A 16,560-nucleotide genomic window follows, 5' to 3' on the forward strand; every position below is an offset into this window, starting at 1 on the left:
CCACAGTATGAAGTAGCTGCTGTCTTCCAGTCTGGAGACGGGGGATGAAGCATCCTTTTCAATGTCAGAAACTATGGAGTCCTAGCTAGAAAGACGCCGTAGGGGGTTGTGGTCTCCCTCTCTTTCAGATGCTCTTTTATCCCAGCAAGAGCATTTGGGGCTCCCAGGGATTGTCACAAATTAAGCATCCACTATGGGTAGAACTTTATATGAATTAAAAACAACAACAGGCCGGGTGCAGTGGCTCACGCCTGTAATCCCAGCACTTTGGGAGGCTGAGGCAGGTGGATTACCTGAGGTTGGGAGTTTGGGACCAGCCTGGCCAACATGGAGAAACCCCGTCTCCACTAAAAATACAAAATTAGCCAGGTGTGGTGGCGCGTGCCTGTAATCTCAGCTACTCGGGAGGCTGAGGCAGAAGAATTGCTTGAACATGGGAGGTGGAGGTTTCGGTGAGCAGAGATTGTGCCATTGCACTCCAGCCTGGGCAACAAGAGCGAAACTCCGTCTCAAAAAACAACAACGAAAAAGGAAGGCAGTGTGTGAAGCAGGATAGCAGGAGTCAGAACTAGACTCTAATCTTAGCTCTGCAAACCACACTGTCCATGCAACCTTGGGAAAGTCTTTTGTGCGTTTTGAGCCTCAATTTTCTCAGCTTTTCTGTTGTTGGATGGTATTGAGCCTCCCCAGTCTCAGTTTATTCATTTGTAAAATGGATACTACCTATTTCACAGGACTGCTTGAGATAACGAAGGGTACAGTGTTTAGTGCCATGTCTGGTAACTATTATATTAAAACTTGATTGCTCCACGATGCCTGTCATTGTTTTTTCTTTCCTTTCCTTTTCTTTTTTTTTTTGAGACAGAGCCTCACTCTGTTGCCCAGGCTGGAGTGCAATGGCACTCTCTTGGCTCACTGCAACCTCCTCCGCCTTCTGGGTTCAAGTGATTCTCCTGCCTCAGCCTCTGGAGTAGCTGGTGCCTGCCACTACGCCTGGCTAATTTTTGTATTTTTAGTAGAGACAAGGTTTCACCATGTTGGCAAGGCTGGTCTTGAACTCCTGACCACAAGTGATCCACCGGTCTAGGCCTCCCAAAGTGCTGGGATTACAGGCGTGAGCCACGGCGCCCAGCCCATGCCTGCCATTCTTTCCCATTCAGTGCTACTGTGCTTAGGACAAGGCCCCTGCTAAGGAGTGGAGTGTGCGGGGTTGGGGGTGGGAGGGATCTTGGCAGGTCTAGCTGGGAAGAAAATCCGTATCAACAAATGTCACCCAGCATAGGACACTGGGGAGCTGATCACTGGCTGCTGGTCAAAAGGTGCTCCAGTCCTCGGGAAGGCCTAGGTTTGAATCTATCCACAGACCTCAGTTAAGGCTGCTGATTAGATATGGCGGCTCAGATCATGTACCCAGCCAACATGGGAGGCAGCAAGGTTCATCCAAATGAAGGTGGCATTTAGATTTAGGCTCTGTCCTTTCCCAATAAGATGACCTTGGGCCAGTCACATTTCCTCTGTGTCCTCTGGAAACGGTGCTCCTCATTCACCTCTCAGAGCGTCTGAAGAGGAAGTGTCGACACAATGGGTGTGAAATGCGTGAGTTACGGGCCGGCGGGTGGCATTGGTTATGCGAAGTCCCCGCGGGGGGTCCTTATCCAACGGGTTCCATTCCGGTTAAGCGGTTCCTTACCCAGGAACCGGGGTTTCTCGCCTCGCCGCTGCCTCTCCGCCTCTGCGGGCAGGGCTCAGCGAACAGCCGACTCCGGGGCCATTACCATTGTTCTTCCAGGCTGGGCCGCAGGGGAGGACTCCCGCAAGCCAGACCTCGCCTTTGGTCTCTCCCTCCGCCCCGCACCCGCGCCGCTGTAAGCCGGAGAAGCCCCCCTCGCCGATCTTTGCCGAGGAAGCGAGTTAGCCCCTGAGCGCTCCCGAACGGCGGCCGAGGACGCACCCGAGCGTCCCCGAAGAATCCCGACCCCTAGCAGTCTCCGGAAAGAGCCGAAGAGGCTTTCCACCCTCGGCCTCCCGAGTCATTCCGAAAAAGCCCGAAGTTTTCCGAGCGGCCGTCCTGCCGGACTGCTGGAGGCGGCCACAGCGCCATGTTGGATGCTCTGCTCGTTGAGTGAAGAAAATCCGCCGGCATCGCCTAAGCCCCGCTACCGAGAAGGGCGCCGCTTCCCCCGGGGAGGGGGATAAAGATCCCCCGCCGCCGGCCCATGAGGATATTGCCGTGAAAGGTCCGGTCTCTCCGCCTCCTGCCCCCGCCGGGTCCGGCCCCCCCCCTGGGGTCGCGTTGTCACGGAGACCGGCAGCCGGTGGTGCTGGCCCGCGGGGCGGCTGCTGCTGCCGACGGCGGCGGCGGCGGCGGCGGCGGCGTCGGGCGTGTGTGACCGGCCCCGGCCCCCTCCTCCTCCTCCTCCCAGGCTCCCCCCAGCCCCCCGCTCCCGCCGCCTCCCCGGGTCTGCCCCCATCCCGCTCCCCCGCTGCCCCCGGCCCCTGCACCCCGGCGCGCCCGGTCCCGCTCTGGGGGGGTTGGTGGCTTCGCTTTGCCATGAGTTTACCGCAGAAACCGGCTCTGAAATCAGGCACAGCGACTGCAGCAGGAACCGGACCCGGCACCGGAGCGGCGGCGGCGGCGGCGGCAGCAGCGGTACCGCCTCCTCACCCGGCGGCGGCAGCAGCGGCGGCAGCGGCGGCGGCGGCGGCGGCGGCAGCGGCGGCGGCGGCGGCGGCGGCGGCAGCAGCGGTACCGCCTCCTCACCGGCGGCGGCAGCAGCGGCGGCAGCGGCGGCGGCGGCGGCGGCGGCAGCGGCGGCGGCCCCCCCTCCTCACCCGAACATCAGGGCCCTCCAGACCCAGGCGCCCCAACAGTATCCTTTTCACCTTCCTGTCGGCCCTTCGGTTCTCGTCATCGCAGCCCAGGGGGACCCCGCAGCCCAGGGGACCCTGCTGTCGGCCGCTACAGCCCAACCTGGAACCGGGCAGCGGCTCAAGCCCCTGCATCGGGCTTGGCCGGAGCTTTTGGGATGCCCCGGCAGCCGCACTGCGGGGGGACCCCGAGACCCTCAGCAGTACTGTGAAAGCTAGCTCCATTTGGCCATGCCTCTGCAGCCTCTTCCTTTTAGACCTTGGGGACCCTTCTCCCCTAAGGTGCCTTCCCCCTTTTTATTGGCCAGAATTTGCTTGGTGCCTGGGACCAACCCTGCAGGGAAGGCTTTTCTCTGGTTGTTGTGAGGATTACACCCTTCTACTCCTCACCTCCCCTCGGCTCCCCCTACAGCGGGACACGATGGGCTTCCCTAATTATTATTAGTACGTAATAAACTTTATTGGTAAATTTCTTGTTTGAAACTAATCAGCTTGTTTCCGAGGTAAGTTGGATTTTCGGTCTAAGGTGAAAATGTACAGAAAGCAGTTCCTCTGGATAGTTTTTTTTGGTAATGGGAGAGTTGTGATGTGGTTTGTGGTAGATCCAGATCTAAGGAGGAAATGTGACGCCGAACGCTTCCCTGTCTTTGACCTTTTTAAAGGAAGAGGAAGTTCACTGACATTACCCATCACCCACAAAAGTCTCACTTCTTGGAAGATTTGTGTTAGGCTGAATATTTTTAATGGGCTTTGATTTACTCTTCGTAGGCCTGATGATGTCTAGCGAGTTACCAGGGCTTCTGGAGGAAAGTCTAGTATTGAATGTTTCGACTGTAGAATTTTGGACAGCTTTGATTGAAAAGACTTGGTGATGGGGTATTTTAGTCAAAAACTAACCAGTGAAGGTAAAACGTTGAATTCATGAATTCCACGGAGATTTAGAAAGGTGTTGCGTACCTGAGAATAACATTTCATCATGCATCACCTCCTCCCTGCACCCACTGTATTTGTGTAAATCAATAATGATTGGATGTTTGATGTGGTGTTGTATTTGTGTTATCGTGTGTTTGACTTTTAGAGATTGTAGGATGTTTGCGCAAGTAAGAAGCTAACTGCTGTGAGGTCCCCAGATTGTTTCACAGTCTGTAGTTTGATTCTTGTCTGTATAGATTACTTTGAGAAGGGAAAGCAGTCTCCTTCTAGAGTCATTTCAGGTCATTGTTTGTTTTCTGCCAAGTGTCATTTTCTCTGTTCTTTAAATCTAGTTTCATGTTTTTCAATCCAGGCACCGTGGTGCAGTGTAAAGATAAATTCCTTTCCAGTGTGACGTGTGTACTGATTTCATAATGTTTTTATCCTGCGTGGTTGTGTTCAATTAGGAATTGTTCGCCGATGAGAAGGTGTAGTGATAACTTAGCGTTGCTTATGGAAAACCTGGTTAGTTTTGGTCAGTGTCTCTGGGGTTGGGGAAGGTTGGCTGGTTTGCCGACTTCAAGGCAGAGTTCATTGTTGGATCTCTTAAACCTGTCTTTGCTTACTACTTTGTGAGTTTAAATTCCTTTCTAATTTCATGTTTTACCTTGATTGCCTGTACTCGGTTAGGACTTTTAAGTTTCTGAATTGTGCCACTAAGTAAATTACTCATTACCTGCATCTTTGAGTTGTTTTGGTAATTAAACAGAAATGAAAGGAAACCTGTAGTAGGTGTCCTTGATGTACAGAGTAGTAAGGACTGCAGTGCTAAATGTGACACTGCTTGGTGAATTTGGTGGCTTTTTGGGACACGAAGAGCTGTGTTTCAAGTATGCTTTTTCTCAGTGCATTTCATCAAAGGACTTATAAAAACTCTGAGTTGGTTGCAACATTCAAGTAGTTAAAAACTGAAACAATTTTCTTTTGAATAAAAAGCAGCTGTTAAAGAGATAAATTTAAGTGTAATTTCCAGTGTAGATAATTTTAAACCAATTTTAGTTGAATGGAATACTTACTTTGGTGTGCCTTTAAGTTTTTACTTTGCCTCATGCCATTGAAGCTAAAATTAATCTTCCTCTTGATGTGTTTCACAGCTCTTATTATTTTCTGTTTGCTTTTACACACTGAAAGGTTACAATTGCTAAAAATAGAACATTTTATTGTATAAACAGTAAATGAAGTATAGGTTGTAGATTTCATCAGAACACACCAGTGGTGAAGTGTTATCAACTGGTAATGGGGTATTGATTAAAAAAGGATTGCAATAGAGCAGTTCTGTTTTTCTATCCTAAGGGAGTATGGGCATTTGTATTTGACGCAAGTGGTCACTGTTCAATAAGTTGATAACATTTAAGCATCTTGGCAGGAGTGCATAGCTGGAGTTGCACTTTTCATGGCTTGAATGGATTTCCAGACCCTCAAAGTATGTGAGTATAGTTGTGTTTGCATTGAATTAATAAGTTCAGACAGTTTTATTTATTTATTTTTTGAGACAGAGTCTCGCTGTGTCGCCCAGGCTGGAGTGCAGTGGTGTGATCTCGGCTCACTGCAACCTATGCCTGCTGGATTCAAGGGATTCTCATGCCTCAGCCTCCTGAGTAGCTGGGATTACAGGCGTGTGCCACCACGTCCAGGAAATTTTTTGTAGGGTGTGATCAGCCTCCCAAAGTGCTGGAGTTACAGGCGTGAGCCACTGCACCTGGCCAGACGGTATTTTAAATTTGTAAAAATACTAGAAAGATTTGCGTGGCACTATGTCCTTCATTTATACTTAGTGTTCAAGTGACAAATCAGAAATGAGGAGAAGTGTTACTATTAACGGATTTGAATATAAACTGAAACCCGCTTAAAAGTAGGAATCAGTATTGCATGGCAGGGCCCATAAGGCCATTTCAAGTAGTGGCCTTTGGCTTAAAAGCAGCAGATGTTGGGGGTCTGGCAGAGGGCAGGCCAGGATGGTAGAGGCTGGAAAAAGAAAAACTCTGATAGGAAAAGTGCTAAAGGAATGGAGAAATAGGCTTAGGGTTTTCATAACATAATCCAGCATGAAGTTTATAGGTTATGAAATTAGCACTTTAAAATATTTGCCTTGAGATATGCTCACCCTGACTTTCCCGTATGAGGTTCCAAGAGGTTCTGTGGAGAATCTTAACAGTGATTCTTAACCTTTTCTGGGTAACAAACAACTATGACATTTTGATGAAAGCTATATGGACCCTTTCCACAGAAAACTGTGCATACGCAGAAACTGCTGCTTACATTTTTTTGGGGGGGCGGTTCTTGGCCCCCCCTTAAAAGCCTAGCCCTTTAGATCGAAATTGCTCACCCTTCAGATAATTCAAGATAAATGAGTTTGAATTTAGGTATCCAAGTAGTTCTGACTTAAAAAGTACAACTTTGCAGTCTGTTATGAATACACAATGTTCTCTCTATATGGAAAGACTTCAGGGTGTAATTTCTCTCAGGGTTGCTGACACTTCTGGGGAGTCTAGTTACTGTTTTGGGGCAGCCAATATAGTTAAGAAAATCAGGCGGTGGGTTCTTAGTAGGAGCTAAATTTGGGAAAGACCTGTATTAACCAGAAAATACCTCATGTTCTTAGCTAGTCTGTCATACATATATGACATATATATTAAAAACCACTATTCCTGTTACTTATTTTGGTATTAGAGTTTTCCTTTTTAATTTTTATATTGATACTCAGTTTTATCTTACAGGCTGAAGCCAATAACATTTTCTGTCTTCTTTTTTGCATGTCTACCAAAGCTAAATCTGAATAATTAATAATAGTATTTATTTATTGAGTTCCTACTATCCTGGGAACCAGACATGCATGATTTTATTTAATTCCCAGGAGAACTTTAATAAGGTAGTCGGTGTTGTCCATATTTTATAGATGAGGAAACTGAAGTGCAGAGAAGTAATGTTTCCAGGGTTCTCCTAGTAAGTGGTGGTCTGTGATTCAGACTGGTATGACTGACTCCAGAGCCCGTGAATGCCTTTTTTACTGTGCTTGGCTGTTTCTCACCAAGCCTGTGTGTGGGAATGGGAGGAAGAATACTCTCCTATATTTGAGAGCCAGGGGAAGGTCCATATACAGAAATGAGGAGCAATCTAGAACACAATGATACTGTACTTTGTTTTAATTAGTTAATAGTCACATACTGCTGGACAAGTAGGTTATCTTTACCTTATTGAGCCTTAAGACATAGGCCTTTGGTTCAGTGCATGTTCCTGCTTGTTCAGAAGTTAGCAAGGCCTCAAGCAGAATACCATTATAATTAGCAATTAGAATTCTGTAGCTCATTTAGTGGCCAGCAGTCTTTCTGCTCCTAAGCCCCACCATCAAGAAAATGTCAAATATTGAGTACAGATCCTTCTATAGGAGGACAGAGGGCAACAGATACAAGACGGAGATAAGGAAGAAAGTTACTCAGATGCCTGAGTTCCAGCTCAGCTGCTGCTTCTTCCTGTCCTAGGTTTATGGGTTTCAGAGGGAAGTATTTTCTATACCTGATCTTAGCTAGAAAGTCAAGAAGTGATCAAAGTGAAGTGTTTTCTATCAAACCATGAGAGTTTAAACCAACTTAGGACTGATGCGTTGATTTTCCATGTTGGGGTTTCTGATAACATTTTAAATTTATTATTATTATTTTTTTTGAGACAAGAGTCTTGCTCTGTCACCCAGGCTGGAGTGCAGTGGTGTGATCTCAGCTCACTGCAACCTCACCTCCCAGGTTCAAGTGATTGTCCTCCCTCGGCCTCCTGAGTAGCTGGGATTACGGGTGTGTACCACCATGCCTGGCTAATTTTTGTACTTTTAGTAGAGCCTGGATTTCACCATGTTGACCAGGCTGGTCTTGAACTCCTGGCTTCAGGTAATCGGCCTGCCTCAGCCTCCCAAAGTGCTGGGATTACAGGCATTAAGCCACTGCACCCGGCCCTGATCTGGTGAAACCCGGTCTCTACTAAAAATACAAAAATTAGCCGGGTGTGGTGGCGCCTGCCTATAATTTCAGCTACTTGGGAGGCCGAGGCAGGAGAATCGCTTGAACCCGGCAGGCAGAGGTTGCAGTGAGCTGAGATTGCACCACTGCACTGCAGCCTGGGTTACAGAGTGAGACTCTGCCTCAAAAAAACAAAACAAAACAAAACGAAATCAAAGGTCTTCTAGAAAATGTTTGAAAACCACACCTTTTTTTTTTTTCGTTTTTGAGACCGAGTCTCGCTTTGTTGCCAGGCTGGGGTGTAGTGGCATGATCTTGGCTCACTGCAACCTCTGCCTCCTGGGTTCAAACAATTCCCCTACCTCAGCCTCCTGAGTAGCTGGGACTACAGGTGCACACCACCATGCCTGGCTAATTTTTTGTGTTTTAGTAGAGACAGGGTTTCACCGTGTTAGCCAGGATGATCTCTCTCTATCTCCTGACCTCGTGATCCTCCTGCCTCGGCCTCCCAAAGTGCTGGATTACAGGTGTGAGCCTCTGCGCCCGGCCAAGAACCACATCTTAAATCAGTGGAGAGGATTCCTGTAATTCCGACACTTTGGGAGGCCAAGATGGGTAGATCACGAGGTTAGGAGATCGAGACCATCCTGGCTGACACGGTGAAACCCCGTCTCTACTAAAAATACAAAAAATTAGCAGGGCATGGTGGCAGGTGCCTGTAGTCCCACCTACTTGGGAGGCTGAGGCAGGAGAATGGCGGGAGCCTGGGAGGCGGAGATTGCAGTGAGCCGAGATTGCGCTACTGCACTCTGGGCCGTGGTGACGGTGAGACTCTGTCTCAAAAACTAAAACAAAAACAAAAAATAAATAAATGGAGAGCATTGCCACATTTTGCCATTTATATTGAGGCTTCAATAGATGTGGCAAGTTTACAAATTCATTAATTCAGCACCCACTGTGTGCTGCTACACTCAGTGCTAGATGTAGGATTGAAGAGCTAAGGTAGAAATATTTGCCCTCAAAGAACTTGGTCCTTTTGGGTAGAGGTGGGTAAACAAAACGTCATGAGGCAAGTACAGTGATAATTCTGCTGTGAGGGTAGTCTGGGGAAGGAGGAGTTAAGGCTTTCTGAAAGAAGTTGACATCTCAGCTAAATTAGAAGAATGAATAAGAACCCTGGTTTACATAGCTTTCTTTTCTGCCGCCCTACTTTTCCCAATTCCGTTGCTGTTGTGTAGAGTTTTAACAAATGGATTTCAGTCATGTTTCAGGCTTTTTTTTTTCTTTTTTTGAGATGGAGTCTTGCTCTGTCGCCCAGGCTGGAGTGCAGTGGCCGGATCTCAGCTCACTGCAAGCTCCACCTCCTGGGTTTACGCCATTCTCCTGCCTCAGCCTCCCTAGTAGCTGGGACTACAGGCGCCCGCCACCTCGTCCAGCTAGTTTTTTTGTATTTTTTTTTTTAGTAGAGACGGGGTTTCACCGAGTTAGCCGGGATGGTCTCAATCTCCTGACCTCGTAATCCGCCCGTCTTGGCCTCCTGGAGTGCTGTCATTACAGGCTTGAACCACCGCACCCGGCTGCTTTTTTTTTGCTAGAGGAGATACCAGAGAAAGTGACAAACACGAGCTAAAAATTCAAAGTATTTTCTGTATCATAATCTGAGGAATTAGTGTATGAAAAGGAGCTACATATCTGATCTGATCTGTGGTTGGTCTGTTCCTGGTCTCCTTCCCACTGCATCTTATAATATCCTTGCCCTTTTGATACTAGACTTTGGCTTAGAAACAGTACTTGCTAGCCTTAAAATAGATTTACCTTGGTGTATTGAGAAGTGCACCTGATTTGGAGGCAAAAAAACCTGGATTTGAGTTTGGCTCTTTCATTGTAATAGATATCTTATCTTGGACTAACCATGCAACTGCTCCAGGCATTGGTTATCCCTTCTCTGAAATGTAGGGGCTGGACTCATTTATTCAGTGACCTTCTTGAATTATGATTGCTTATGATTGTCCTTTGAGATTTGTGTTATTCTTGCAAGTAGAGGGGAGGGATTTACAGAAACCAATTAATGGTTTCTTTGTCTGATGGTAAGTGACATGTTTCTGTGGTGGCTTATTGATATTAGAAGATACTAACATGGGGCAGAGGCAAAGCGGTTTGCTCATATAAGCTGCTTCTGGTTTTAGGCTTGTTAATGTTAGATTCAGCCGAAGAGATTGAAGCTCTCTGTAACTTTAGTGGTGAAGACTGTATAGTTAGTTGTGAGATAGTGTGAGACCATAAAATAAGGTTGCCATGGTCATTTGTTGGTTTGTTCTGGGTGATGATACAGTTAGTTCATTATGAGATACGAGGGAAAGTAAGTTCTGGAATAAACTCTTGTAGTACTGTGGTAAGACACAATCTATTTTTGCCTAAGGAATAATACTTTGAGCTAATATAATAGGAAACTAACTAGTTCCTGATTATTAGCCACACATATGACTTTAAGCAATGGATAAACTGCAGCTGAGACTTACACAGATGAAATATTGCAGGCTCCCAAGCGACTTCTGAATTCTCAAATGGCTTCCAGTTCTCTGGCTTGCTGCCAACCAAAAGGAATTTTTCAATCTCCTGTAGCTCAGCTGAAATTTGAGATAGTTAAACTATTTTAAGTGCATTTGAAATTTGTTTTTATTACTGTCTTTTTTAATTTTTTTTTAATTTTTTTTTTTTTAGGATTTTGCTCTGTCACCCAGGCTGGAGTGTCATCTTGGCTCACTGCAACCTCTGCTTCCTGGGTTCAAGTGATTCTCATGCCTCAGCCTCCTGAATAGCTGGGATTACAGGTGTGTACCACCACACCTAGCTAATTTTTGTATTTTTAGTAGAGATGGATTTCGCCATGTTGGCCAGGCTGGTCTTGAACTCCTGACTTCAAGTGATCCATCCGCCTCGACCTCCCAAAGTTCTGGGATTACAGGTGTGAGCCACTGTGCCCAGCCATGATCTTCATTAACTAGTAATTGTTTTGTACTTCTTTTTTTGAGACAGTCTCTGTCGTCCAGGCTGGAGTGCAGTAGTGCAGTCTCCGCTCACTGCATCCTCCGCTCCTGGGCTCAAGTGATTCTCCTGCCTTAGCTTCCTGAGTAGCTGGGATCACAGGTGCGTGCCATCATACCCATCTAATTTTTGTATTTTGGATACAGGTGGGGTTTCACCACGTTGGCCAGGCTGTTCTCGAACTCCTGACCTCAAGTGATCTGCCCATGTCAGCCTCCCAAAGTGCTGGGATTACAGGTGTGAGCCACTGCACCTGGCTTGTTTTGTACTTTGTTGAACCCGCTATGTGCTGCCTGACTCTTAGAAGACACTGAATTTTGTTAATAGAATGTAAACTCTATGAAGGCAGAGATTTTTGTTAGTTTTGTTCACTGTGGAATTGCTAGCATCTAGAGAGTAGCTTGACAGAGAGTAGGCAGTCTGTAAATTTATTTATTTACTTGTTTTTGAGATGGAATTTCGCTCTTGTCGCCCAGACTGGAGTGCAGTGGCACAATCTCAGCTCCCTTCAACCTCCACCTTCCGGGTTCAAGTGATTCTCCTGCTTCAGCCTCTAGAGTAGCTGGGACTACACACCACCTCTGGCTGATTTTTGTATTTTGTTTCACCCTGTTGGTCAAGATGTTCTCAATCTCCTCACCTTGTGATCCGCTTGCCTTGGCCTCTCAAAGTGCTGGGATTACAGTCGTGAGCCACAGCGCCTGGCCTGTAAATATTTGTTAAGTGAAATGTTAAGTGTGTTGGACTTTGGGAATCATTTGAAGATTAGTTTTAGGATTAATATAGATGGCATCACAACTCACTTATAGCATTTAGAGCTGCCCTCAAATTATTTTGCATTGATGTATAATTGAATTGAAAATAATTCTATAATTTTCTTTCAGATGGAATAGCATTGACCCAGTTTACAAAGCCATCTGAAGTGCCTGAGTTGTATGTGAAGTACATTATAGATACTGAGGATTAGGGTTGGTATGAAGGCCAAAGAGGAACAACATCTGTAGTTAAATATTATTATTAAAAAGTTATGATTATAAGAACAACATATAATTAAATGAGAATTTTGGAAAAATATAGAAAAGAGAAGTAAAAAATCACTCATAATTTTATTAGTAGAGATAACCACTTTTTTTTTTTTTTTGAGACGAGTCTCACTCTTGTCGCCCAGGCTGGAGTGCAGTGGCGCAATCTTGGCTCACTGCAAGCTCTGCCTCCCGGGTTCACGCCATTCTCCTGCCTCAGCCTGTAGCTGGGACTACAGGCGCCCACCACCACGCCTGGCTAATTTTGTTTTGTATTTTTAGTAGAGATGGGGTTTCACTGTGTTAGCCAGGATGGTCTCGATCTCCTGACCTCGTGATCCACCTGCCTCAGCCTCGCAAAGTGCTGGGATTACAGGTGTGAGCCACCGCGCCTGGCCTTTTTTTTTTTTTTTGTGGGGGGACAGAGTCTTGCCCTGTTGCTCAGGCTGAAGTGCAGTGGCACAATCTTGGGTCACTGCAGCCTCTGCCTCCCAGCTTCAAGCAGTTCTGCCTCAGCCTCCAGAGTAGCTGGGATTACAGGTGCGTGCCATTATATGTGGCTAATTTTTGTATTTTGGGTAGAGGTGGGGTTTCACCACGTTGGCCAGGCCGGTCTCAAACTCCTGACTTCAGGTGATCTGCCCATCTTGGCCTCCCAAGGTGCTGGGATTACAGGTGTGAGCTACCGTGCCTTGCCACTTTTTTTAAGAGGCAGGGTGGTCATGGCTCACTACAGCCTTGACCTCCTGGGCTCAAGCAATCCTCCCACCTCAGCCTCCCAAGGAGTGGGGACCAGAGGTGTGTGCCACCACGCCCAGCTAATTTTTTTGTAGAGATGGGGTTTTGCCATGTTACCCAGGCTGGTCTCAAACTCCTGGGCTCAAGCCACTTGCTCACCTTGGCCTCCCAAAGTGCTGGGATTATAGGCATGTGTCTCTGTGTCTAGCTATGATAACCACTTTTAACATTTTGGTGTATTTCTTTCCTGATTTTTTTTTTCCTGTGGATTTTGATATTAGTGGACATACGTTTTTGTAAGGTAAAGTCTGATTATGTACATAGTTTTGTATCTTGCTTAATTTGCTACCTAAGTATCTGCCATGAAAAGTACTTTTTCTGGCCAGGTGTGGTGGCTCATGCTTGTAATTCCAGTACTTTGGGAGGCTGGAGCAGGATGATCACCTGAGTCTAGGAGTTTGAGACCAGCCTGGGCAACACAGTGATACCCCATCTCTACTAAAAGTTAAAAAATAGTTTGCCAGGAGTGGCAGTGCATGCCTGTAGTCCCCGCTACTCAGGAGGCTGAGGCCAGAGGATTGCTTGAGCCCGGGAGGTCAAGGCTGTAGTGAGACCTGATTTTGTGCCATTGCACACCAGCCTGGGTGAAAGAGCAAGACTCTAAAAAAAATAAAAAGAGGTACTTTTTTTTTTTTTAATTGAGACAGAGTCTCACTCTGTCACCCAGGCTGAAGTGCAGTGGCACAATCTCAGCTCACTGCAACCTCTGCCTCCCGGGTCAAGCAGTTCTGCCTCAGCCTCCCGAGTAGCTGGGATTACAGGTGCCTTCCACCACGACCAGCTAATTTTTTGTATTTTTAGTAGAGACAGGGTTTCACCATGTTGGCCAGGCTGGTCTCAAACTCCTGACTTCAAGTGATCTGCCCACCTTGGCCTCCCAAAGTGTTGGGATTACAGGCGTGAGCCACTGCGTCCAGCCAAGAGATACTTCTTGAATGGTTTTATTCTATATCTACTTGGAATATAAGTGAACTTTTTGTTTCTTTGGAATGTTTTTCTTGGGAATATTTTTTCACCTTTGGCTCTTAGCTTAGAAGTTATGACTGCACATTACAAAGGGGAGTGTTCAAACCTTTATCAATAAGTCAAACATCTTTTGAGTTATTGTTCCTGTAATGTTTTGCGTTATTTGCAAGAGTAAAACTCAATGTAACATCACAAGTTTTTTTCCCATACAATTATTTATATTTCTTTATTATCCCTTTACGTTTATCTTTATATGTTCAGGTATTCTAAATTTTTAAAAAAGGCTGGGAGCCACAGTCCTAATTTTTTTTTTTGTGATGGAGTCTCACTCTGTCGCCCAGGCTGGATTGCAGTGTTACTGTCTCGGCTCATTGTAGCCTCCACCTCCCGGGTTCAAGCAATTCCCCTGCCTTAGCCTCCTAAGTAGCTGGGATTATAGGCACCCGGCACCACCCCTGGTTAATTTTTGTATTTTTAGTAGAGGCAGGGTTTCGCCATATTGGCCTGGCTGGTCTTGAACTCCTGACCTTGGCCTTCCAAAGTACTGGGATTACAGGCATGAGCCACCGTACCTAGCCTGTTTATGTATTGACCAGGCTGGTCTCGAACTCCTGACCTCAGGTGATCCACCCGCCTCAGCTTCCCAAAGTGCTGGGATTATAGGCGTGAGCCATTGTGTCCGGCCTTTAGTTGATTTTCAGGAAGTGTTAGTATCATAAGGAGTGATTGAAGGAAGGAGGAAAAGACCACAGGGATTCATGTGGGATAAGGGAAAGAGGATTGAAGTGTAGGAACAAACAAAATTTTGGAATAAGGAGAGAGAATTAAGTGGAAATAGAAAATGAATACAACCAGTTTTAAACCAGAATACTATTTTTACATTGAGAATGGAAAGGACTGAACCTTGAAGGGACATAAGAAAGGGTAAATGAGATTCCTGACCTTTTTTCTGGGTCCTAGTAATTACTATATGAGAAATAGAACTTAGTCGGAGAACTTCGCCAGGTGCAGTGGCTCGTGGCCTGTAATCCCAGCACTTCAGGAGCCCAAGGTGGGTAGATTGCTTGAGTTCAGGAGTTTGAGACCATCCTGGATGATGTGATAAAACCCCATCTTTACAAAAAATACAAAAATTAGCCAGGCGGAGTTGCACGTGCCTTAGTCCCAGCTACTTGGGAGGCTAAGGTGGGAGGATTGCTTGAGCCTAGGAGGTTGAGGCTGCAGTGAGCCATGATTGCACTGCTGCCCTCCAGCCTGGGTGACAGAGTGAGACCCTATCTCCAAAACCCCCCCAAAACAAACAAGAAAAAACCTTAATTAATTAAGTAATTAATTAATGTTTTTTGAGACAGTCTCGCTCTGCTGCCCGAGCTGGAGTACAGTGGTGCGATCTCCATCTCAGCTCACTGCAACTTCTGTATCCCAGGTTCAAGCGATTCTCATGCCTCGGCCTCCCGAGTAGCTGGGATTACAGGTGCATGCCACCACATTGGGCCAATTTTTGTATTTTTAGTAGAGATAGGGTTTCACCATAATTGGCCAGGCTGGCTTCAGACTCCTTACCTTAAGTGACCTGCCTGTCTCAGCTTCCCAAAGTGCTGGGATTACAGGCATGAGCCACTGTGCCCAGCTTATTCATTTTTTTGAGATGGGATCTGGCTGTGTCTTTCAGACTGGAGTGCAGTGGCACAATTACGGCTCACTGTAGCCTTGACCTGCTGGGCTCAAGCAGTCCTCCTGCCTCAGCCTCTTGTGTAGCTGGGACCACAGACACACTCCGCTATGCCTGGCTAAATTTTAAATTTTTTTTTTTTTTTTTTTTTTTTTTTAGAGATCTCAGTTTGTTCCCCAGGCTGATCTCAAACTCCTGGGCTCAAGGGATCCTCTTGCTTTGGTCTACCAAAGTGCTGGGATTACAGGTATGAGCCATTGAGCCTGGCATGGAAATATGAATTTTTAAAAGGAAAAAAAAGAGTTTAAGACTATAGTTGGGGTTTGGACAGGCAGAGGAGGGTGGATTATGATGAGTGGGTGATCAATATGAACAAAGATTTGGGATTGAAGCAAGTGTAATGTATGCTGTGTTCTAAGGATTTGGATCTGTGTGCTTGGAATGGAGGATTCTCATGGTAGAATATTCAAGATAATGGATTCAGATTCTAGAGCATTTTGAATAAGGGGAAGTTAGACTTCAGCTGTATGAAACCATTACTTTCTTTAAAAACAGCTTTATTGAGATGTAATCCACATATCATACGAGTCACCCATTTAGATTGTATAATTCAGTGGTTTTGAGTATATTCAAAACCAGTTGAGAATTGTACAACTACCATCACAATTTTAGGATATTTTTGTCACTCCCCAGAGGAATCTGTTTGACTCCCCGTTTTCCCCCAATTCTCCCTGCCCTGGGCAAGTCCAAGTCTATTTTTTACCTCTATATATCTGCCTATTTTGAACTTTTTACGTAAGTGGACGAATGTATTTTTTTTTTGGGGGATTTGTTTCTCTCAGCATAATGTTTTCAGGGTTCATCTGTGTTGTAACCATGTATTAGTACTTCATTTTTAAAATTGTTGAATAGTATTCCGTGTACCATGGACATTTGGGTTTTTTCAACTTTTTGGCCTTTGGATAATTAATAGCCAAAAAGTTGGATAAAATTTCTGGCTCTGAATGATGTTGCTGTGAACATTCATGGACTTTTTATATAGATGTTATGTTGTAATTTCTGTTGAGTATATACCTTGGGGTATAGTTGCTGGGTTATATGAGGTAACTAACTCCATGTTTAACATCTGGAGGAACTGCCAAAATGTTTTCCAAAGTGGTTGCACCATTTTATGTTCCTGTCAACAGTGTATGAGGATTTCAGTTTTTCTATATCCTTGCCAACACCTGTCTTTATCTGTCTTTTTGATTATAGGCCATCCTATTGGGTG

The 16,560-nt window shown here is 45.9% G+C and overlaps 1 protein-coding gene across 4 annotated transcripts in view; it reads left to right on the forward strand.

Annotated features, from left to right (window-relative positions):
* The first annotated feature begins 2,410 nt into the window (after positions 1–2,410).
* EIF4G3 (eukaryotic translation initiation factor 4 gamma 3) overlaps positions 2,411–16,560 on the forward strand; it is a 382,044-nt gene continuing 367,894 nt past the window's right edge. For 3 of the 4 annotated variants that reach the window (XR_004441055.1, XM_033227962.1, XM_033227969.1), the window contains exons 1-2: positions 2,411–2,669; positions 2,762–2,870. Coding sequence is in view for 2 of the 4 variants with exons in the window: in XM_033227962.1 (XP_033083853.1) it covers positions 2,552–2,669; positions 2,762–2,870 (227 nt within the window). In the remaining 2 variants the exon portion in view is untranslated. Of the gene's footprint in view, positions 2,670–2,761; positions 2,871–4,250; positions 4,306–16,560 lie in introns of those variants that run through there. The other variant, XM_033227975.1, reaches the window with a different exon arrangement.

This window comes from Trachypithecus francoisi, unplaced genomic scaffold, assembly GCF_009764315.1.
Source record: "Trachypithecus francoisi isolate TF-2019V2 unplaced genomic scaffold, Tfra_2.0 Lachesis_group12, whole genome shotgun sequence".
Classification (NCBI taxonomy): domain Eukaryota; kingdom Metazoa; phylum Chordata; class Mammalia; order Primates; family Cercopithecidae; genus Trachypithecus; species Trachypithecus francoisi.